This window comes from Lissotriton helveticus, chromosome 1_2 (assembly GCF_964261635.1).
Source record: "Lissotriton helveticus chromosome 1_2, aLisHel1.1, whole genome shotgun sequence".
Taxonomy (NCBI): Eukaryota; Metazoa; Chordata; class Amphibia; order Caudata; family Salamandridae; genus Lissotriton; species Lissotriton helveticus.
The window spans coordinates 79,246,321-79,269,640 of record NC_136058.1 but is presented as its reverse complement, the minus strand read 5'-3'; the positions used below and the strand labels follow the sequence as shown (position 1 = coordinate 79,269,640).

Genomic DNA, 23,320 nt, shown 5'->3' with positions numbered 1-23,320 from the left:
GATTGCTCCGCCCCCTGTGGTGTGTCTGGAGCCAGGGATCACACTGACAATGGAGGAAGTTGTGCACTTGCAAAGTGCCCCCAGAACAGGTTTGGACTGGGCTCAGAGGCCTTGGCCAGGATAGAACAAAGAGATTTACTGTATAAAAAGAGGGTCTCAGACCCCAGACTTTTAGATCACTGCTGAACTAAGGAACCTGTCAGGAAGAAGAACCGGGAAATCTGGAGAAGGAGTACTGCCCCTGTGCTATGTGCTGTTGGGGTTGCTTCTGTCTTGGGTAGAGAAAGGACTGGACTGTGCTTTCATCATCCTGCTTTTAAATGATTTCTCCAAGGGATTAAAGTAGAGCTTGACTCCTGTTGGAAGTCTCAGGGATTGAAAATACTTCAAAGATAACTTCTGGGAAATCAAGAGAAATCTTTGCCAAGGAGAAGAGCTGGAGAAACTGAGGAGAAATACAGCCCCTGAGTTGTTTGTTGTCTGGGGTTGACCTGCAGTGGCTACTTTCTGCCAAGGAAAGGGAAAAAGGACTTTGCTGTTTCCTGTGTCCCTTGCTTGAGGAAGAACTATAAGGGATTGAAGAAGAGCTTGCCTCTTGTTCTGAAGTCTCAGGGACACAAAGACTTCACCCCCAGTTCCCCTGAACTTCATTTCTGGGAGTTCTGACCTGCCAAGAGGTGCCTGCAGCTGTTCTGGGTCTCTGGAGGTTGTCCTGGCTGTTGGGAGCAGGAAAAGCAATGCACCAACAAGAAAGTGTGATGCATCAGCACTGATTTCAATACAAGCCCTGCTGTGCGGCTGCAAGAACTTATGCATTGTCCCGGATCGTTGCATTACATTGAGGCGCCAGGTCTGTCGCATTGTTGGGAGACGCAGTAAGAAACCGATGCATCACCTTCCCACGCAGTAAGAAACAGATGCATCACCTCCTCTCTGGTAAGAAACCGACTCATCACCTCCCCTGCGCAGCAGTAAGGAACCAACCCATCACCTCCACCGGGGCAAGGAACCAACGCATGACCTTCCCTGAGTGTGAGGAATCAACGCATCACCTTCCCTGCAGCCCTTTTTCTTTGTGTGTTTGTGGAAAATATATCTGCAAACTAAAAGTCTGGGGCAAGAATCTCAAAATGCTGATCTGAGCTGGGGCTGTGTGAGCAGCAACAATTGGTCGTTATCTGGCATGGAACAAAACCCTCTACTGCACAGCCCACACGAGAGCGATGTGTATCGCACTGGAGCTTCCTATAAAATGACGGCTTTCATCACATTATGCCAGAAGACAAATGATATGTTGAGTCAAAGGATCTAGAGACACGTGATAAAAGTCAATTATGGGTGGTCTCTAGGGTGCAATATGATTATTAAAAATTAAATTGGGCTAAACATTATGTCAGGGATACAGAAAACCGACTGTCAAGGAAAAAAGATGACCGTGTCAGTTATGCATGTCCAAAATGAAGCGAATAATATACAAATTTAAGTTTATAGTCATAAGTACCAAAAATCTGTGCCAAAGGAAACAGTGCGGTGTTGAGTAGTAAGGTTTTGTAGCAACCCATGAACGCAAGGTTGGGCATTCGCAACTATAGAAAACTCAAACGTATGATATATGCTAGTACAACACTGGCTAATTTGTAAATTTCTCATTTTGTGCCTGTTTCAGCTTTCATGTGTTCGTAGGGAACTTGCTGTCAGCACAACTGCTGTATTTCAAGTCACCAAGAGGTGGCAGAATGTCCCAACAGTTGACAGATAGTTGGTTCAGGTATGATCAGTGAACAAGTGTGTTCTAAGTATTGTCCTACGGCTTTTGATCTTCTAAGCACAAACAGAGGTTTGTCAAAAGGCCTCTCTCTACAGAACAACACATGCCGGTGTTTCCTTATGTATTTGTGTGACCTTTTTGCTCTGAGGGTAAAAAGTGGAAAAGATGGTTTGTGCATTGGTGTGAGTATAGATTCCCGAGAGAAAGCCTGGTCTGCTATCGGAAGATCCTGTTTTACAAATCTGAGGATAATTAGAAATTACTCTCACTCTTTCCTAATTTAGTTAATTGTTCATCCCCATTATTCCTTGTAGGTTTCCTATGAGTACTTCCACTACATGCACTCACATGTGCACATTGTAATTTCCCCACTTAACCAGGCAGTTACCATTTATTTTCCATATTTATTCAGACAAACTTCTAGATACTTTTGTGCCCCTTCACTTTCATCAGGTAAGTTCTTGACAATATATTTTTTATGCAGGGCACTGAAACATTAATTCTTAAGTGTAACCTTCATGCACACTTAGGGGCTTATTAATAAGAGCCCTGCGTCGCCCTTAGCAACACGTAAAGTGGTACATGCTTGACGCAGAGCTCTGTATCAGATCTATGAAGCCACGCAGAGTCACTCGGCGTAGCTTTGAGTGGCCTCATAAATCATGAGTAAGGCAACTCAGTGCAAATCGATGTGTTGCCTTACTCTGCGCCCCGGGAGCCATTCCATGGACATTGCGGTGGGCTTTCTCACGTAACACCCATGGAATTTTACGCTGCCCCAGATTTACTAAATAATGTAAACCTGTGGAAGAATTTGATATTCTCAGACTAGCTCATGGCATCTCTGAGCATTTCTAAACTCTGTGGTACTGTATCAGTGCCAGGACACCAACTCGAAAGTGAGCATTGTGCTTAAGAAATGTGCTTTTTTATTGCCGCCTTTCTCTACTTTAGCGAAAACGTGTTTTAGTGAGTGTTGTTTAATTTGTAGCATAATATTGTTCTGTTTGTTTCGGTCTGTTGTTCTATTCTTGCATTTTTTTGCTGACACAAACTTTACTCCATTCTATGAAACCTTGCTACACCCTGTTGGGAGAACAGACAGGACTGCTAGTCAAGAGGAAATCTCAAAAATGGTCCAAATAAGTTAATGATAGAAAAAGGCTACATGGGATGTCGGGCAGATTGCACTGCCTTTCTTCTAGCTGTTCCTTTTGAGTTTATGTATGTATTGTATGAGGTTATAATGTGTTTTTTTGTACTGTCTTGCTGTATTTCCCCCATCACTTATATAGCTGTAAAACATTTCCCATGATTATCCTTTTAATTTTTCTGGTTATTGTGTTAACCATCTACGTCTTTCCAATTTCCTCGCACTATTGATTTTATTCTGACTCTGAACCCTTTGTCTTTGTTGTCACTTCTTTGGGTCTTTACATTTGTGTACCCTTTTCCTTAAGGTAGTTCCTCTTGGTCCATTTACAGAAGTACACAATTCAAATCAGATGCGCACAAAAACAGTCTATGTTAGCAAAAGACCGATCCTGACTCACATCTTAGTACCTCAGAAAACGTTACATTAACTGATCTTTCTTACTGAAACTCTGCAATGAATCTAGCTCTCCTGGCCCTACCAAGGTAGCTTTGATGTAACTGATAGGGATTCCCTGATGACTAGGTATACTCCTGATGGGTAAAATAAAAACAAGTTTGATGAGCTAATCCACATCTTTGATGGGTTTAAATTCATAGATTTCCCCTCGTGTGAACAACCAGAAGGCATCTCTATAGAGGAGTGTTAGTACTAAAGGAAGCCTGATTTCCATGCCTACAGCTGGGGACTTTTGTGAATCCCCAAAAAGTTAGAATTCTACTCAATGTGGTTGAAGACAAATTCTTTGCCTTACCTTCTTATTTTATGTTTTCTCCTTTTATTTATTTGTCTTTTGAGTTTTTTTTGCCATTTATTTGGCTATCAATATCTCTTTTTCCTGCTAATTATTTTGGCATCCATTTTTCCCATGGCACTGTTGCTTTATATGTTGACTTGACCATCTGAGCAAGCAGAGTCAAAATGGTCTGGGAATGAATGGAGGTCACGAGTATAATAATGGTGATTGGAGGAATACATGTGGTATTCTCTTGTCGACATCTCAAGCACCACGTGACACTCTGCAACTCTACACCGTCAATTAATACCAGCCCTGCTACAATTTCATCCCTCCCTTTCATCAGTGTAAATTCAGGAGCACACGTCAATAATTAATGAAAGCCTTGCACATGTTTGCTGACTCATGAATTCATGTTGGGTGAATGACGGAGCAAATTTGTAGAAGCCCATTTGTTGAATTAAATGCCAGGTGCCTGTGGCTTCACAACCAACGCCTTTATTTAAAATATGTCTAAGTGCCCCAAAATTAGAAATGAATGTGAAACAAGAGAGAGAGTAAGAATAAGGAAAATGAAGTTATGAAGAGGATGGTCACACAGGGAGAGGAAGAAAGCAGGGGAACTAAGCAGCACTAATGTTTAGAATTGCCACAAAGATTGCTTAGAGCCACTTATGGCACTGATAATGCTTTTTAATATATTTATGTTTGCCCACTCCATAACATTTCTCATTTCAGTTATCAGGAAGGCTATATATAGGCTGTAGATGCAAGCCCAGAAACAAGAGATTAGAATACATGTTGGTTTGTAAGCATTATGGGTCCGATTCATGAGCGTATTTCTAGCCATGAGCATACGTTAGCTGCTGAAAATGCCTACATTTACACCTGTCAGGTAATTCACAAAAGGATTCCAGGCTGGCATATAAGCATCTAGTGATTCAGATGTCTCTGCCACGAGTGTGGGGATATCTGCAGTACTAAAACCCAACTGGGAGACACCTGGCTGGGGATCACATTTTTTGCAGAACTACAGAGTTTCAGATTCATAAATCTCAATTTTTACGCTTTCTCCAACTCCGATGTACACTTGACCCCCTACTAGTTGAATTAACACACTGCCAGAATAAGACCCATTAGAGGCTATACTGATATAGGAATCCCTGGGCAAGAAACATATCACACACATTCACCACACACTACTGGCTAACACCCCGTACCCACTGTTGCCACTACAAGAAGCTTGGACCGTAGATGTGGGCTCCCTCAATCATGATGGCTTGAGAGAAACCAAGATTGCTATCTGCACACTTGCTATCTCAGCCGGACTTCGGCTTGTTCAGCTTCACTATTTCCATAGGATATGCTATTTTCCTGACCATTTACATGGGGCACCCTTTTTCATATGTTCTTGGAATGCTCTGTCATCCAACCATACTGAGTGCTGGTTTCTCCAGTCGAAATGAAACCTAAAATTGCTCTCCTGGGGATTATGGAGGAGATGGATGGCACACTGGCCCAACATACCTTTATTGATATTGGAAGATTGCTGACCAAATGCAATATTGCAAATTATTGGAGCGCTCAACGTCCCACCACATTGAACGAATGGCATACTGGTACGGATGACTGCTGCATCCTTGAAAGGACAGTATATATGACCAGATAATGGCCAGTCATACATGATAGAGCATGAGGACTTTGATAGGGAGATGTGTAAGATATATGTTTTTCTGATGCTGTAGCCAGGTGCACTGATCCTCCCCTCCCCACCCACCTTCCTTCAAGCTTAGGCGGAGACCTCTGCTTTGACAGGATCAAGGACATTATAAATATTACATCTATAACCAGAATAATTCACTGTATCACCTCTTGTTGATATGCAGTACTTGTATTAGTTTTATTAAATACTCCTTATGTATGCGATGTACATTATGTGTATACCGATTGTGTGTTTCTAAAAAACAATAAAATGGCTGGAGAAAAAAAGTAGTAATATTCCATGAATGGGGTGGGATTAGTCTTGTAAATTTTTGAACGTGCAACAAAATAAAAATTTGTAGCCATTCATAAGCTCTAACCTGACATCATCTTACTCTGGAAATGGTTAGAAATTGAAACTCCCCTTGCTGAATGAGAAGAGTATTGGATCAACTCCAATGGTGGCTGCCTTTGTACGGGGGTGGTTTGGTTGGGGGGAGGCATGAAATGCCACTGAAAGCACCCAGACTCCCGGACTCTCCAAGCCAATCTCAACGCTGCAGGAGCAGCGTCGTGATTGGTCTGAGTGGCCTGTTTGGCCTCTCAGGCACAACCTGGGAGCCTGGGCATGTTCTCTACTGGTTTGTGCAACACAGCCCAGAGGAGAACATACCAAGTGTGCATGACTGTTTGGCTGGCCCCATAGTGTCGGCTAAGCCATTATGCACACTTGGGGAGGAAGTACAAACTTCTCCTGCTCCCTCTGACAGCGGCAAGACCAGCCCTCCCAACCTGGCTGGAGTCCTGCAAAGAAAAAGAAAATTATAATATCTTCTTATTATTATAAAAAAAAATTGTGTTGCACTGATCATTGAGCAGTGGGGCGCCGCTCTGCTGCTTTATCGGAGGAGCCGTCGCTGATCAACTCCGATTTGATAGGAGTGTAGTAGAAGGACTTTCTCCGCAGATAAACATAGTGAATAGGAATATGTCACATAATATTGCCAGTTGCATTTCACAGCATTCTAGGTGTATTTCTTGGAATGTTTGTGAATTTAAAAAAGTGTTGCTTTTTTCTGTGAATGGGGCCCAATCTGTTTGGGTTAATATTTGACATATTTTCTCTTGCAGATTGCCCACCTCCTAGAAATATGATTTTATTTTCTTCAGATCATGACGGGATCTTAGTCACTTGGGGAGCACCTGAGCCTGATTTCCTATGGTATATTATTGAATGGATTCCAATAAGGTGTAATAAACAACAGCAAGATTTACTATGGAAAAGAATTCCGAGTGAGAATTCCTCCGTCTACATAAAAGGTGAGAAATGCAGATTGCAGTCATCCAATGGCTTTCTTCAGCGAAACCTTCCACCACTTCTCAATAAATAAAGAGTTCTGGTCTGAAAAATATGCGTGAAACTATGGTAATATTGACAGCACGTCATTGTTGATTAGAAATTGATTCCTGCTGAATGCCCTCATTGTACCGGTATTTAGACAAAATGTCTGAAAAAGATATTGTGACTATCGGGAATTTTTAGTGTTGTTATTTAATATTGTTGCCAAAAATGTCAATATAGAAAAATTTACTGTAAGTAATATCTATTGCAAGTGTTCATTTGTATGTAATTTATGCTAGTGTGTATAATTGCATATATTTGGTCAAAGTCAAATAATTCTTTATTTCGTCAATACCTGACTAGAAAAGCACAAGATAAAAACAGTATATGTTAAAAATTATTCCAAAAACTTCAAATACACATTCTAATTCCTTAGAAGGTTACAGAATTGGTCTTTCGAAACAGGCATGTACTCCTAAAAATAAAAGATTACGATTTTATGAAGCATATTTGTTCCTCAGTTTCAACACAGCCAGTATGTAATTTAAAACAGAGAAACAAACTGTTGGGGTAGACAAGCATTGCAAAAAGTATAAACCTTCTTGATATGACGTTAAATTCATGTTACTTAAAAAAGGGTGTCAAAAAAGATTTTGTATGGTACAATACAATGTGCAAAAGAGCATAAAGTGCAATGTAGATTGGGTAGAGGCTGCATCAAATAGGCAGCACATACATGGTAAATCAGGAACCTGTTCTGGTAAATACAGCTCAAAAGTGGACCATGCTCAGTCGGTTCCATTCCCATGGCAATAGAGATAGGCATGCACCTTGCTTCTGTGCCATATAAAGCATCTTAGCAATTCTTGCATTTTCCTTATCCTCCAGTAACTTTTTTTTATCGACGTCTTTGACCCGGAGTTAATGCTACCTAGACAATCAAAGATATTGCTCAGACCCAGGATGGAAAAGGTATTTTTGACATATGCCATCCATGGAATTGCTGTCCTATGGCTCGAGTTCTTACAGTCCTCCACCACATTGCACGAGAAGCTGGTCTCGGGGGTAGAACAAAGTTTCTGCCACAGAAATAAAAAGGCCAATCTAACTTGGTCCTCCAAATGCCCAAGACCACATTGCGGATGTGAAATAAAACTAGGCGTGGTTTTTGGGATGGCTAAAAGTCTGAATAATAATGTATTTTCAGCTGTCTGTAAATTACTAAGGCATACAAGTCCCCATACACCAGCTCCATGTTCCAGATTTAAAACATTTAGGGGCATATTTACAAGGGCTTTATATCTGCTTTTTTGGCTTAAAAAGCCAAAAAAGCGGAGATAAAAATATCGCCCTATTTACAAGAGGGTGTTAACATGCATAATCACATGTTAGCACCCTTTTTCCAACGCCTCCCTTTGCATCTCTAATGAGATGCAAAGTGGACATCACTGGGCTTTCCCCGGTTGGACTACTTTGCAAATATCGCTTATGTTCACATCGCGATATTTACAAGGCAGCCCACAGGATTTTAGCACACGTTATATTTTGGCGAAAACTGCGGTTTTCGCCAAAAACTAACGTCTGCTAAAATCCAGACTTATCTATGTTTACATAGGGGGTGGATTATGCTGATACGATCACAGGGTCTTATCAGCAAGGTTATCGCCGTTTTGCAGGGAACACTGCTGGAAAACCAGCGATGTTCCCTGCAAAACGGTGATAACCTCGCTATCTCTGAAATTTATGTCACCCTAGAGAAACGCGTTGTTAATAACGCGCTACCAGGGCGATACATTCCAGAGATAGCCTGCGATAAGAAATGTATCGCTAAGCACGGCCAGCAATAATTATCGTTGCCAGTTGATAATATGCCCCCAACTTTTATAAAGTGTAGACATCTCTCTCAGGGCCTTATGTCCTAACATTTTAGCAAATATGTAAATTGATTCACATGGAACCACCATCTTTTGTGTTCTCTACACAGTTAGCCTGCCCCAGCTCAAGTTTGCATCAACTAAAATTTTCAAATAATTAAAAATAGATACTTTCATAATCAGGGTTGTCCATACTGTGCTTCGAAGAAAAAGGAGTGCTCCTCAGCCCGCATCTTTAATTTTCCCAGAATTACGCAGACAAATCTAATAATGAGATAGCAAGCTGGGAGGTTCCGATCACCCTTCTTAAATATAGGCACTTTAATTGATTTCCTCTAAGAATCAAGTGGACATTTCTTAAACATGGCTCTCATTACATTTGTTAATAAAGGGCCCCAAAGGATTGGGTTGTGCTTAAATAAGTTGATTGGTACCCCTTCCGGGCCCAGAGCCTTCCCAGCCATTGCACTCAAGATAGCCTTTGAAACATCGGCTACACTAATCAATTCCTCAGGCGAGCTATCATTATCTGGGGTGAGATCTAATCCCCCTATTGTTAGGGGTTGATTTATAAACGTGGTGCTAGAATTAAATATTTGGCAGAAGTGAGCGATCCAATCACCTTCTGGGATGTGGTACTATGCCGGCAGCCGGTTGATCAAAAAAGAAGGGACGGTTTACAATCTCCCAGAAAACTCTATTGTCCATCATCTGTACTGCACCTATCAATATCTTCCCAAGCTTTGCTTCTAATTTCTGTTTTACTTCTATTAAGTGCCTGCTTGTATATTTTCCTGGCTGTTTTAATGTCCTCGGGGTTTCGTGGTATCACATTTGTAACTTTTTTAAGGGATTTAAAGACATTGGTACAATCTTGATCAAACCAGGAATGAGGGGCACCTTCCTTTGAACTAGTATTCTTAGTTAACATACAGGAAACTGAACTACAAATCTTCGTACAGTTGTCACAGATTTTAATTGGGTCCTTAGGGGAGGGGGAAGACAACAGGTAATATCCCCATATGTATCTTTAATCAGATTTTCAAATACCATAGTGGCTTCAACTGAATCCCATTTCTTCCAAAACCCTTTATTCACAAAGTAGTTCAATGGGGGATTGGTCTCACTTATATTTCTGGGTTTAAATGAAAAGGAAAAACATAAAATAATTGGATTGTGATCACTAAAAGGTAAGAAGGGCACCTCGTAACACAACAACTTACAAACCCACTCAGTTGAGAGTAAGATAACATCTATTATACTGCCTTTACCCCTTCCAACAAATGTATTAGGGTTAACTGCATCAGGGCTAACAATATCGGAGAAAAAATTCAAATTATGGGTGAGAACAATACCATTTAGAGGAATGTACAAAATGAGTGATGTTGTCACCCTGATCCTTTGAAAGACCACATATTTGATTACTACTATGAATGTATTTAACAATATTAAAATCCCCAGCCCAGATGAGTGATGTGTAGGTTCTATCAGGGTGCATTAGGTTAATAACATGCTTTTCTAGTTCTTCAAGAATACCAATTGGATGTGTTGCAAAAAATATATAATAGAAGTTTATAAGGATCACATTGATCAGATTAGGCTGCGATAACTTCAAATATTGGTAGTAAGGGTTAGATACCAAGACCTACCCCTTCATGTTCCTAATAGATATGGAAACCAAGACAGCCAGGTCCCCTCTTACCCCTTCCAGTCAGAGAAGGAATAGCAGGAGAGCAATAAGATTTAAACCCTTAACATGGTAAGGGTTAATTGACCAAGTCTCTTGACAGCATTTAATGTCAAAATCTTGAATAGAGTGGAGCCAACCAGAGTTACTCAGTTTCTGTCAGATCCCTGCAAATTCCATTATGAGAAACAAAAGCTGAAAGATGACTTATCTGCTGTGCAATCCATGGTCAGGTTTGGTGCCTTCTTAGAGCCGTTTCAAGTGTCAGTAGTAGAGGTTGTATGACTAAGAACCTCAAAAGGACTGGCAGGCCTTTACCATCAATCATTTTCTGACAAATTCGATAAAAGTTCAGAGTGATTTGAATTTGGGATTGTGTACAATTGCATTGGTCCGTTATGGCTTCTAGCTCTACACCAGTTAGTTTTAATTGCCTCAGTACAATGTGGATAATAAAAGAAGCCTAGGGGTAAGGCTTGAATTTTATTTTGCTAGATTGACAGGTACTCCAGGCGTGATAATAAAAAAACGAATGAAATTTGGACCCTTAAAATTAAGGACCTCCCCCCCCCCGCTCAAGGTCTTGGCTGATGATGACAACCAGCATGTTTCTTGAACCAGAACGCAGACTTGTTAATGAGGCTTTGAACGTCCACTTCTACATCTTCCTCCAAGGGTGGCACACCGTTCAAGATCATCACATATGGGGTACATTCAGGAGGCAAATGAAGTTGCACAAGATGGCCCCTTTGGGTTTGTACAGAGGCGGCTTGGGATAAATACCTGTCTCTACATGCCCAGATGTGGCAAGAGGAAAAGGTTCCCATGCATTTGAATGGGGAATGTTTGGACATTCCACCTTGACAGTGCATTGGCTCAAGCGGGAATTGTCTTCACTTATTTGGAGTTTTGGAGGGGTTTCTCTTGGATCCCTATTTTCACTTAAAAATACTATAGACAACACGGTTTTATTCAACATAGAGATACCACAGATCATGTCAAAAGGATCATTTCCATGCTGGACTGGTCGCAGGGTACTAATTCCCCTGTTGGTGTGGCCCTGTTGGATGCTGAAAAAGCATTCAACAGGGTCTCGTGGAGGTTCTTATGGTCAGTCCTAGCATGGAAGGGGTTTCCGATAGAAATTATCACGTCCATACAGACATTATACCTTCAGCCCTCGGCTGCTATACGTATTTCAGGTAGGCTGTCAGGGAATATTGCGATAGCAAGGGGGACAAGACAAGGTTGTCCTTGTTCCCCCTTGTTATTCGCTCTTTATACTGAACCTTTTATAATCACCCTGGAGAATAATACTGCAATAAAACCTGTTGAGATAAACAACGGGGAGTATAAAGTATTTGCGTACGCAGATGATATTGCTGTGGTTACGTCTGATGTTAGCAATGCTTTACCTAGGATTATTGAGGCAGCCGAGGTATTTGGGCGGTTTTCGGGTTACAAACAAAATGTTTCTAAGGCACAATTGATTCACTCGGAGGCCGGTCATCCAGCTGATATTAATTTTGAAACAGAGGCAACCTATCTAGGTATCAAAATATCACCTAAAGTTGAGGACATTATCCCCTTGAAATTGGATCCAATTATTGCCTCTTCTAATAAGACACTAGAAAGGATTAATAACTTACACTTATCTCTTTATGGGCGCAGTAATGTTTTAAAAATGCTTATTTTTCCCAAATTTTTGTATATATTCCGGGCTATCCCTTTACTTATTTCAGCCTCCTTTTTTTCACGTATTGAGAGAATGTGCTCGAGGTTTTTGTGGAGCTATCGCTGCTCTAGGAGAGCCCTTAAATGGTGTATTTTACCTAGAGTAAGAGGAGGCCGTTTATATCACTGGATAGCCATACTGCAAAATATGGGGGGTGTTAATTTTGCAGGACGATCCAATGGACGATTTTGCTGCTCCTTCTATTTATGAGATGTTACTGGGTGTAGAGGCGAGGCAATGCCTAATCTGAATAATTGAACCTAGTTATTATAAGAAAATAAAATTTAAAATTGTCATTGCTGCGTTTGAAATATGGAGAAAAACTAAAAAGAAATTGAGCATAGGCTCTAATCTAAATTTCTATACCCCATTTAAGAATTGTCCTTTACTTCCAGAAATATTCAGAGATCATGTTATGGTTAGGTGGCATAATGCTGGAATTTGTAAAATTGGAGATTTGTTTTAGGGGAAGCAGTTAGTCTCTTTCGATTTTTTTGCAGAAGAAATATAAGTTAGCTCGAATCGATTTTTTTAAATATCTTCAGCTACGTAGTTTTTTGGAACAGAAAATAACCCAAAACCTGATCACACTAAATAGAGTAGAAATTATGGAAGCAATCAAATTAAGATCTAAAATGGGGCCTTTATATCAGATGTTTATAGAAAAGGTGGAGGACGACCTTGAGGTCTGGGAGGTAAAATGGCTAAAATGAATTGGGGCTAGAGCGAATCAATCTTGAGAGAATCATCAAGCTGGCTACTAATGCCTTATTTAATGGCCCCTTAAATAGCCAACACTTTATGTCTATTTTTGAGTTATATTATACGCCGGGAAAACTTACTAAGTGGAACTCTACAAGGGGGAATAAGTGTAATCGCTGTGGGCTATATGCCGTGGATGCATCCCATATGTTCTTTTTTTGCCCCAAACTCTCCCAGTTTATTAAGGAAGTAGAGTATTTTTTGATACATAGTTTAGGTATCCGACAGCAATTATCGGCAAAGTTGGTGATCTTTGGTTTGCAAGAAAGTTCGGCTAGTTCTCTGTCGGAGGCTGAAGAAGGGCTTATTTTTATCTGTATGTCTATTTTTTGTTTATCTATTACGTCTCAATGGCTGGATGCTGAACGACCAACCTTTATTAATTGGCAATCTAGACTATTGTCTATATATCATCTTGAGACCGCGGTGTATAAAACAAATGGCGTGAGAAGGAAAATCCAGGGGTTGAAACTGTGGTCTCCTATCGCTAACTGGATATGAATTCATGATGTATTGGTACGATGAAATGATTTATTTTTAACTGTATAAGATGCTTATCTGTCGATATTGAAAGATGAATGATGTATTTTGAGTGCCTATATATTATTGCTTGTGTTCTGTCTGCTTGCTGATATAAATTTCAATAAAAAAAAAAATACTATATTAAGGTAATCTACCAAGAGGTACATTTTATCAGACTGAAGCTTAATTTGGCCCATCATCTCTTACCGAAAAGAATTAGGTATCACATCCATACCAACAACAATCGATTAACTGCTTATCTGTTGGACAGCTCTGTTATTGTCCTAGGTAATGGGATTTTGCTTTATCGAATTAGTTGCCCCAGGGGGTAAAGAAACCCCCTCATTACTCAGGAGCAGGGTATCCGGTGATACATTAAGCCTTTTTGTGAGACTTTGCTATATTCCCTTCAACCTGCTTCATTTTGGGCAGTGGTGGTTTATTAACTTGTTAAGCAACGAGCCAGATATACCAGAAGTATTTAAGCACAACTCTTTTTGAGAGGCGCATTGGATCTTAGCTTTTGACCATTTCACTGCCTTTGAAGGAGGTGCAACCTACTGGATTGGACCCTCATAGATTGAGTTAGAGGATACTTTGGGTGCCCCAGATTGAACAACCTGCAAGGAAGGTTATTCAGTAATCAGTCTCTGTACTGCTAAAATTCGGTCTTCCACCAGGTTAAGCTCAGTGGAAATAGCACCTTTAGCCGTGGTAAAGTAGGAGGTGATAGAGGAAGTTGAGTTTGACTACTTGTCTCCTTCCTCATTCTCCAAATAGCTCTTCGTCCCCATCGTTTAATTTGTTTAAGGACAGTCAATCCAAATACCAAGGGATTTAGGAGTAATTAGGAAATGAACTGCAGTGACGGCACCCCAGATAAATAACATCAATACCAAGCTTTTTTTGAATGAAGGTAGCCTTTCTCATCTTCAAAGCTGCAGGGCCACTATCAGCAGGCAAGGGCGCAAGGAAGGTAAGGAAAAAGATGAGGACCAAGAGCCCTGGCCCAGCCCCAGTCTCCCGGGCACGGCCTGAGCGCGGCCTGCAAAGCATGAGTCGTGTATGCGCTATGTATCGCTGGACGCAGGTGTGCAGGCTTTAGGGAGTCGCCTCCAGGCACCTTGTTCAAAATGGGACTTGCAGTTCCTCCAGTTTCGAATCGTCTTTCAACCAACACAGCGAGAGTTGTGTACATGCACTGTAGTGCTGGACGCCGGTGTGCAGGATTCAAAGAGCTGCCTCCAGGGGCTCTCTGCAAAGTGGGACACGCAGTCCCTCCAGATTCCGTTTATTTGTGCTTTAGTCTGATAATTTATTTGTCATGAAATTGTGGAAATTAACAATTTCAATTGGATTTATGTATATAAATAATGGTTTTATACATTTTTGTAGTGGGATATTGGGTTTTTAGGTGATCAGGGTGGGGAGTTTTTTAGAAAGTGTATATTCTTAAATAACATTTATATTAACATTTTGAATGATATGCAAATGAATAATTTTTATTTTATAATTTATGTTAATTTAATGGTTTTTACTTTTTAATGTAATATGCATGGTTATTAGTGTTAAATATGTTTAAATTAAAAATATTTTTTTAAATAATTTACAAAATACGAAAATAATTTTTTTTAACAAGTAAAGAAATTCGAAATTAATATTTTATAGATGTTTCAAAATGTATAAACGATATAAAATAGTATAATAGTATACATACATTGTTATGGTTCAAAATTGTAATCTATTTTTTAAAGTGGGTATTTTTACAAAACTTTGCAAAATACTTATATTTAAAACTAAATTAATTAAAAAGTAAACATTTGATCAAATGTTTTATATAAAGTTTGAAAAATGAATTGTTTCCCGAAATATTTCTTCAAAATTAAACACTGTTATATTTATTTTGTTTTACATTTATTATTTTATTTGAAAAATATATCTATGAATGTTTTTCAGTAAAATAATTGGTTTAACATACATTTGTAATATGTTTTGTCATTTAGGATTATAATTTTATTAAATTTTTTATGGTATAAAGTTTAGGAATGGTAGTAGTTTTTTATTTTATATTATTTAGTAATTACAATCATTTTTTTTTACCACATGGAGCATTTATTGTATATATAAAATATTGATTTTGTATTTGTGTAATTTAAATGTGTGAGAAGCTGGCCTGGTATATGATGTACACTTATGTTATTTAAGACGTCTTGGAAAACCTTTGAAAGCTCTCTAAGTGGTAGCTGTGGAGAGCAGCCTTCAGGCTTAGTCCAGAAGGAGTGTAAAGCGGCTTGTTTTACCAGAAAGCAATCTTATAGTATAGATGAAGTGAAAAAGAACCACACAAAGTATCTATAAAAATATGTATTTATTATACAACACTCTCTAACACATAGAAATATGTCCTACCGGGAGATATGCACAAAGCACACAATATGTTAGCAAATAAACACAGTAAATAGCAAGAAATACAGAGTGGCCCTGGGGGGGGGGGCAAACCATACACTAAGAAAGTGGAATAAGAACCACGAATCGAGTCAAGGCAGTGTTGAGAGGACGTAGAAGGGCTTGGACCCCAAAGAACCACCCAAGGTGAGTAGATAGGGAGCCCACGGAGAGCAAGTGTAGTGTGGAAATACAACTGCGTGCTCGGTGCAACTCTATGTACAAGTCGATTTTTAAAGGTTAAGGACCCTTTCCAGTGGACCCTGAAAAACCCAGTGGAAGACAGAAGGTTGGAGAGTCACCCCACCCGTGGATACCCTAGTACCCACATTACCTACACCAGGGAAACCGGGTGCATAAGTATGAAGTGTTTTTGGAAACTGCCGTCTAATCCAATGGAGGACTTCAGGAAAGTGCCGCTGGTGAAGAAGCAGAAAGTGTCCGTTGGAATCCAAGGATGAATTCTAGATGAGAGGCACCTGCAAGCTAATGAGACAAAGTGTATGTCACTCAGGGGTGACCAGGAGACTTGGAACACGAATGCCCTCCGATGTTGGCATTTGCAGGATGGATGACGATGACATTGACTCTGCAGCTGTGAGGACCAGGTGATGCTGAGGAGGACCAGGAGCCATGCACAAGCTGTCACACAAAGGATGTTGAGTGCTGAGGGTTCGGTGTCTGGCAGGAGCCTCAACAAGCCTTGGCAAAGGCAAGCCATGCAGGAATCAAAGAAGGAGAAATGTCAGGACCACCAAGGTCCAGGGCACTCACCAAAGGCACGGGAGTCAAGGCGGCCACGAGCAATCAGGGGTGCTCAAAAGAAACAAGAGTGAACCTCAGGTGGACCCACAAGCTGGAGGAACTGAAATTGCGACTTGCGAGAGGACCTCAAGTAACTCAGCAAAAGATGTAGGCCACGATGCACACAATGTGGTGTGGCTTAAGATTCTGGTCACTGGAGGTGCTTGAGGTTGGGGCTACTTGGAGCCCGAAGATCTTCTTGGAAAGAAGCCAACAAGGCTTTGCAACTGCAAGTTGGACGCAGTTCACAGGGTTTCGGTTATTGCAACCCCAGGAGGGATACTGGCCTCAAACTCGGTAGGAGGGCAGGGCAGGCTTTGGGAGCTGTGAAAAACCACCACCTGTGTTGCAGAAGCCACGGAGTCCGGAGGAGCTCAAGATCTGCAGACCGTCGACTTAAATCCGGTGCCTACAAATGCAGGGGAGTGACTCCTTCACTCCAAGGGAGATTTCTTTAGGTGTTTTTAATGCTTCACAGGCCTTGGAAGTTTCCTGTATGATGCACAGGCACGGACGATGCAGCAGACTGGAAGGGAGACAGAGTCAGGCCCAAGCAAAGTCCAGCGAAGTCCAGAGTGCCCAGACGGTAGAAGAGCAGTGGTTTCTGATCTGAATCTTATCCCACAACTAATCTAGGGACTTACACCCAGGAAAGCCCTTAAATACCCTAGAAAAAGGGTTGGGAAGATTCAGGGGACCCTCCCAGGGGACGGTCTGGACATGGGGGAGACTGCTCCCATGTCCTTTGCCCAGTTTCATGCCAGAGCGGGAGCCAACGGCTCCCAGAACTGGTTTGAGCTGGATTATGCACATGAACACCAAATGTGCCCCTTAGGCAGACTTTCTGGCGCTGGCAAGCGCACCCACCCGGTCCCAATACACTAAATCCTGTCTGCGAGGTGCTCACACTTTCCTGTGACAGGATGCCTAATGTTTTGTCTTACCCTGCTCGAGCTTGGCTCATCAGCAAGAGGGCAGAAATGTGTCTCTGGTCGGCAGCAACAATTTGGTGCTGTTCGGGGCTAGAAGGTTGGCACCGAGAACACTGACAGCCTAACGGAGGGCTTTTCCAGTGCTTGGAATCATACCTTCCACAATGTTTACAGTGTAGGGGTATGATTCCAACATGTTTGATACTAAACATGATAGGATTCGTTGCAGCCGTTTTCGAGATGGTCATCGTGTAATTATACGGTGCCCCTCTATATGTTATGCGGCTGCTTCCCTGACAACCCGGGAGAATGGACTCCATTGGCTGCAGGGGTGTCCGGCTCATGCAGAGGCACCCTCTCACTTATAACCAGTCACCCTGCCTTCAGGATTGCAAAAGTCCTGCTATAGGGGTGACTTATAGGTTTTAAGTGCAGTGACCCTAGATATAGGAAACCTAAATTTCTAGTAAGTGGTGTAAGTACCAACTTACATAGGCTGCAACGGCAGGCCTGTAGTTCCATTTTAAATGGTCTCTCATGTGTGGCATAATACATGCTTCAGCCCATGGGAGACCTATGCCCTGGGTACATGGGTACCATATACTAGGGACTTATAAGTGTACCCCAGTATCCAATCTGGGGGGTACCTAAGTACTGGACAAACCAATTTTGGGAGAAAGCAGATAGACTGGGGTCCTGAATAACAGGATACCAGTCAGACTAGTCAAAACACCATTACATCAAGCAAAAAGTGGGGGTAATCATAGAAGCAGATCCTACTTTCCTAAAAAATGTTTTTCTATTAAAGTGTATATAGTTAATGTTAGCTCTTTACTGTCTAAAATCTTGTCAAGTAGCCTTAAAGTGGGGTGGAAATAGTTATTGCAACCACTTTAGTGTCCAACACCTTCCCCAAGTATGATTAGACTGGAGTGGAAATAGTAAATGTCGTCCCTTTACTGTCTAATACCTTCCCCAATATGGAAAGACGGGAGTTGGAATAGTAAATATGATCCCTTTACTGTCCAACACCTTTCCCAATATGGTTGGACTGGAGTGGGAATAGTAAATATCACCCATTTAGTGTCAAATACCTTTCACCAATATGGTTAGGCTGGAGTGAAAATAGTAAATGTCACCCCTTTACTGTCCAACACCTACCCCAATATGGATAAACTGGAGTGGGAAAAGTAAATGTTACCCCTTTTCTGTTCCAACACATTCCCTAGCATGGTTAGGCTGGATTGGGGAAAGTAAATCTAACCCCTTAAGTGACAAGCACCTTCCCCCAATATGGTTAGGCTGGAGTGGGAATAGAAAATGTCACCCCTTTAGTGTCCAGCAAAACACACAAGATGATGGACGGAATGTTGCACAATGGCAAAACATTCAACCCCAGTCACAGATCTGGGTTTAATCCATTGTTATTTTGCTCACCAATCAACCCCAGTTCAGACATGGCCATATGCAAATCAGTCTTGACCCTGTGCCTCATGGGAACAGTCCAGCCAGAACTGCCAAGCCATGTCTTCCGTGGACCGGAATCAAGCATCCTAGGACCGGTTTCTAGCTATCAGCCGTCTACAGCCAGGATAGCTTGACTCCAGTGGCTTAGTGAGCAAGGGACCCACGTCTGGGCATACCCTTCCCACATAGGGTGAACAGCGAAAAACACAAGATGATGGATGGAATGTTGCACAATGTCAAAACATTCAACCCCAGTCACAGATCTGGGTTAATCCATCGTTATTTTGCTCACCAAGCCACCCCAGTTCAGACATGGCCATATGCAAATCAGTCTTGACCCTGTGCCTCATGGGAACAGTCCAGCCTGAACTGCCAAGCCATTTCTTTCATGGACCGGAATCAAGCATCCTAGGACCGATTTCTGGCTATCAGCCGTCTTCAGCCAGGATAGCTTGACTCCAGTGGCATAGTGAGCAAGGGACCCACGTCTGAACATACCCTGCCCACATAGGGTGAACAGCAAAATACACAAGATGATGGACGGAATGTTGCACAATGGCAAAACATTCAACCCCAGTCACAGATCTGGGTTTAATCCATCGTTATTTTGCTCACCAAGCCACCCCAGTTCAGGCATGGCCATATGCAAATCAGTCTTGACCCTGTGCCTCATGGGAACAGTCCAGCCCGAACTGCCAAGCCATGTCTTCCGTGGACCGGAATCAAGCATCCACGACCGGTTTCTGGCTATCAGCCATCTTCAGCCAGAATAGCTTAACTCCAGTGGCTTAGTGAGCAAGGGACCCAGGTCTGGCCTTACCCTTCCCACATAGGGTGAACAGAAAAACACACAAGTTGATGGACGGAATGTTGCACAATGGCAAAACATTCAACCCCAGTCACAGATCTGGGTTTAATGCATCGTTATTTTGCTCACCAAGCCACCCCAGTTCTGATATGGCCATATGCAAATCAGTCAGTAATCTATTGTTATGTTATCTTTAATTGTGTTATGTTATATATATTTTTATCATGAAGTATGATATACATAAGCTTATCAAAATGTTTTTGTTTTGCGGGTGGGCTTTTGTACTTCACAGAAGCGCATTGGGAGTTTTTGTTTTTTTAAAAATAAAATCTATTTTGGTTTATAATAAATCAATGCTTTTTACTTTGAATTCCATTTTGTCAGATTTCCTGGAGCATTTATGTTTTTGAAACACTTTGGGCCCGATTCCAATTCCGATTCCGATCCAGCTTGGAAAACCCTCCCTATGACTCGGATCCGGAGGGCTTTCTGACCGACTCATGCTCTGGGGCTCCAAGCGCCCGAGTACGATGTGAGTATGCGCTGACGGACTCAGGTCGCTCGGATCCCCATTGAAGTCAATAGGAACCTGTTGTACCTCGCGTACATAGGCCTCCATTGATGAAAAACATACTTTGCGGAAAAGGGCACCCCCTGTCGTGGAGACGCATCGGTGCCACACCCACCATACATGCATGTGACCGACCCATAAGGCTATAGGTGAAGGGGGGCCCTCTACTGCCCTCCGAATTCCGCTTCCCGGAGGTTTTACATGTCGGAAGCATTGACTTAATCCGGCTGTCCGAATCGTGCATCGTACTTGCTGAGTCGGAAATCGGCTCCATGGCACGGTTTGGCTACGGACAAGACGTACGGAGCTGTTCGGTCCCGTATACCATTCAGTAGGCAATTACACAATTATTGCATTGTACTTGCTCGCATGTACAGCTGTACGTGTCATTCAGAAATCATGCGTACGGCCCTGACTTTTTCCAGCCGGATCGCGTTCGTAGCCCTTCCGAGCGAGATCGGAATCAGGCCCTTTTTGTCAGACCTCCCAAGTTGTAATCCGGTGGTCTGACTGCTGGTGAAGCGATGGTAGTCCCGGACTCGAGTCCACAAACTCACAATTAAGCCCTTAGTGCATATTTTTGGACGTGTCTCCATATGCTTTAATTGAAATGATAGTAACAGCCTTGTGTTGTGTGGGCGTAAATCTTTAAAATGGTTTGAATCATGGCTTGTTCAACGTTTATGATCATTTGTGGGGGGTATAGTTATTTGTTTTTGTTTAATGTAGCTTAGGAGGTCATAGCAAGTGCTGCTTTGTTTATTTGACAGTAGGGCATATATAAAAGTTATATTTGTATTTTGATATTCACTGTATATGGTGTATATTTGAGTGAATGATTTCGGACACATTTTGAAGATCTTATCCATCAGCGACGTTTGACACTGGCTATGTTTAGTGAGTTATTTCCTGTGGAGAGTATTAGAATTCGTTGTCATTTAAAAGGAAAGATTAATTATTATGTGTCATTGTTAAATGTTCAGGTATTCCTATTTCTTGATATCTTCTGGGGGCAAGAGGAGTATGGCTGGTGACTTTTTAGTTTGTGCAGTTAAATGTTTTAAATAAGGAATGGGGGCGTGGCCAAGATGGCGAGGGGGCATGGCCATGATGGCAATAGGGGGGCGTGGCCAAGATGGCGATCTGAGCGGTCGCAAGGCTCTGAGGCTCCTCGCTCCTAGTCCCCTATTCCAGCCAAATTATCGATCTAGATCCATTTTGTGCACTGCAGATGGTGGTGCGACAAGAGGGAGCAAAGCGGCGCCCCGAGGAGCGATCATAGACAACATACGCTCCTGACCGACACCTTGCACAGCCTGGCAGATAGCAAAAGAAAATGGTTCCCAGGCCACAAGCCAAGTAGAGCTGAGGAGTAGGCGAGAGAGACAAGGCCCCTCTTCGGCAGGGGCAACGGCGGACATGGCGATGGTGGACCAGTGTGGTGACTTACCCAGCATCGAGTGAGTACCTGCAGTGGTGGCAGTAGAGCAGAGGCGGCGAGGATTGTGGGCCTTCCCATCCGCGAGTCCGACGCCTCCACAAAGAAGCAACGAAAGAGTGGTGCATAGTAACCTCCACTGGGGAAGCACATACGGAGTGGAGACCAGGCCGTGAGACACCCACCGTCAAAGAGCCACCTCATGAGCCCTCACAGACCGGGTATTGGAGGTGGGTGGATAAAGCTACAGCAGGAACAGAATGGGCACCCGGAGGCGATGGCGGGACAGGTCCGTGGGCCCTCCTGCAAAACACAGCCGTAACCCGGAGTGAACGAGGCGGAAGAAGGTGCAGCGTTGGTACAGGGAGCTAGCATTGCCGACAGGCACTCCAGGGCAAGGTCCCACAAGGACAGACTGGCAGTGGCAGAAATGGCGCCTGTGCCAGGCGCAGCGGGCGAAAGCTGCTGAAGACACTGGCAGTGGGGGCGGCAGCGGATCTGGATGTCACCCGGTCCATCATCGGGTGAGTGCCCGCAGAGGCCACAGCAGAGCACAAGTGGCTAAGGGCGGGGCCAAGAGAGGCTAGAGGCTCCCCCCGGGGAGACGAGGGAAATCGAAGGTGCGGATCGCGGGCCTACCCGGGAGTGAACCTGGCACCCTTACGAAGAAGTGGAACACAACAATTCTCACTTGGGAGACGTAAGAGAAGTGCAGACGGGATTGAGAAGTGCCCGTCATCACCTCTAAAGGGATACAGAGGGAGCCATTGAGGACCGAGTAACAGTCACTGGAAGTTAGCACCAAAGCTGGAATAAGAGAGGGGGTCCAGAGGCACAGGTGAGACAGGCCGAGGATCCACCCTGCTGAACATCTCCATAACCCTGCCGCGAGCAAGGCTAGCACTGTTTGGGCGCACGTACATGTGGGACGGCCACATTGTCCGTGGTTTGCATATCCCCCTGAGACCAGAGAAATTAAGAGGCACAGATAACAGCAGTTGGAGGCCTTGGTGGGCACTAGAGAGCAGCGGAGCGTGCAACAAGGATCGGAAGGGAGGAAGAGCCTAGAAAAAACTTAATTGAATTGAGTCAAGACTCAGTCTGAATCAAATTACACCCAGGAGTGCTACCCCTGTGACGCACACATGGACCAAGAGTGGTGGCCGACTTCCTGCGGGGTCCCCAAGATGACCACAGTGAGGAGGAAAGGGGAGAGATCATTTAAAGAGATGCTGGCCAATGGCTCCACGACAGGGGAGAAAGGGGGTTGAACGTCTCCGGCCCCTATACCACAAGCAGAAAAGGAGAAGGGGAGATGCCAATCACGCATGCATTTCTCGAAATGCTCTTCAACACTCTCCGGGAGGATTTTCAAATGCTCAAACATGATGTGGTGGGAGAGGTGGGAGAGATACGCCACGATGTGGACGAGATCGGGGAGCGAGTAGCCGTTATAGAAAACCGTGAACAAACCAAGAGTGAGGAGATAGAGCAACTACAGCAGGAACTTATATGCCTAAAAAGACCAACAGTTGGACTTACAGGCCCAGGCAGAGGATCTTGAAAATCGGTCAA

At 42.8% G+C, this 23,320-nt stretch overlaps 1 protein-coding gene across 2 annotated transcripts in view; it reads left to right on the top strand.

Annotated features, from left to right (window-relative positions):
- LOC144807767 (interleukin-12 receptor subunit beta-2-like) overlaps positions 1-23,320 on the top strand; it is a 762,710-nt gene that overhangs the window by 412,639 nt on the left and 326,751 nt on the right. For both annotated transcript variants that reach the window (XM_078673425.1, XM_078673424.1), the window contains exon 10: positions 6,490-6,678. In XM_078673425.1, the coding sequence (XP_078529551.1) occupies positions 6,490-6,678 (189 nt within the window). The remainder of the gene's footprint in view (positions 1-6,489; positions 6,679-23,320) is intronic.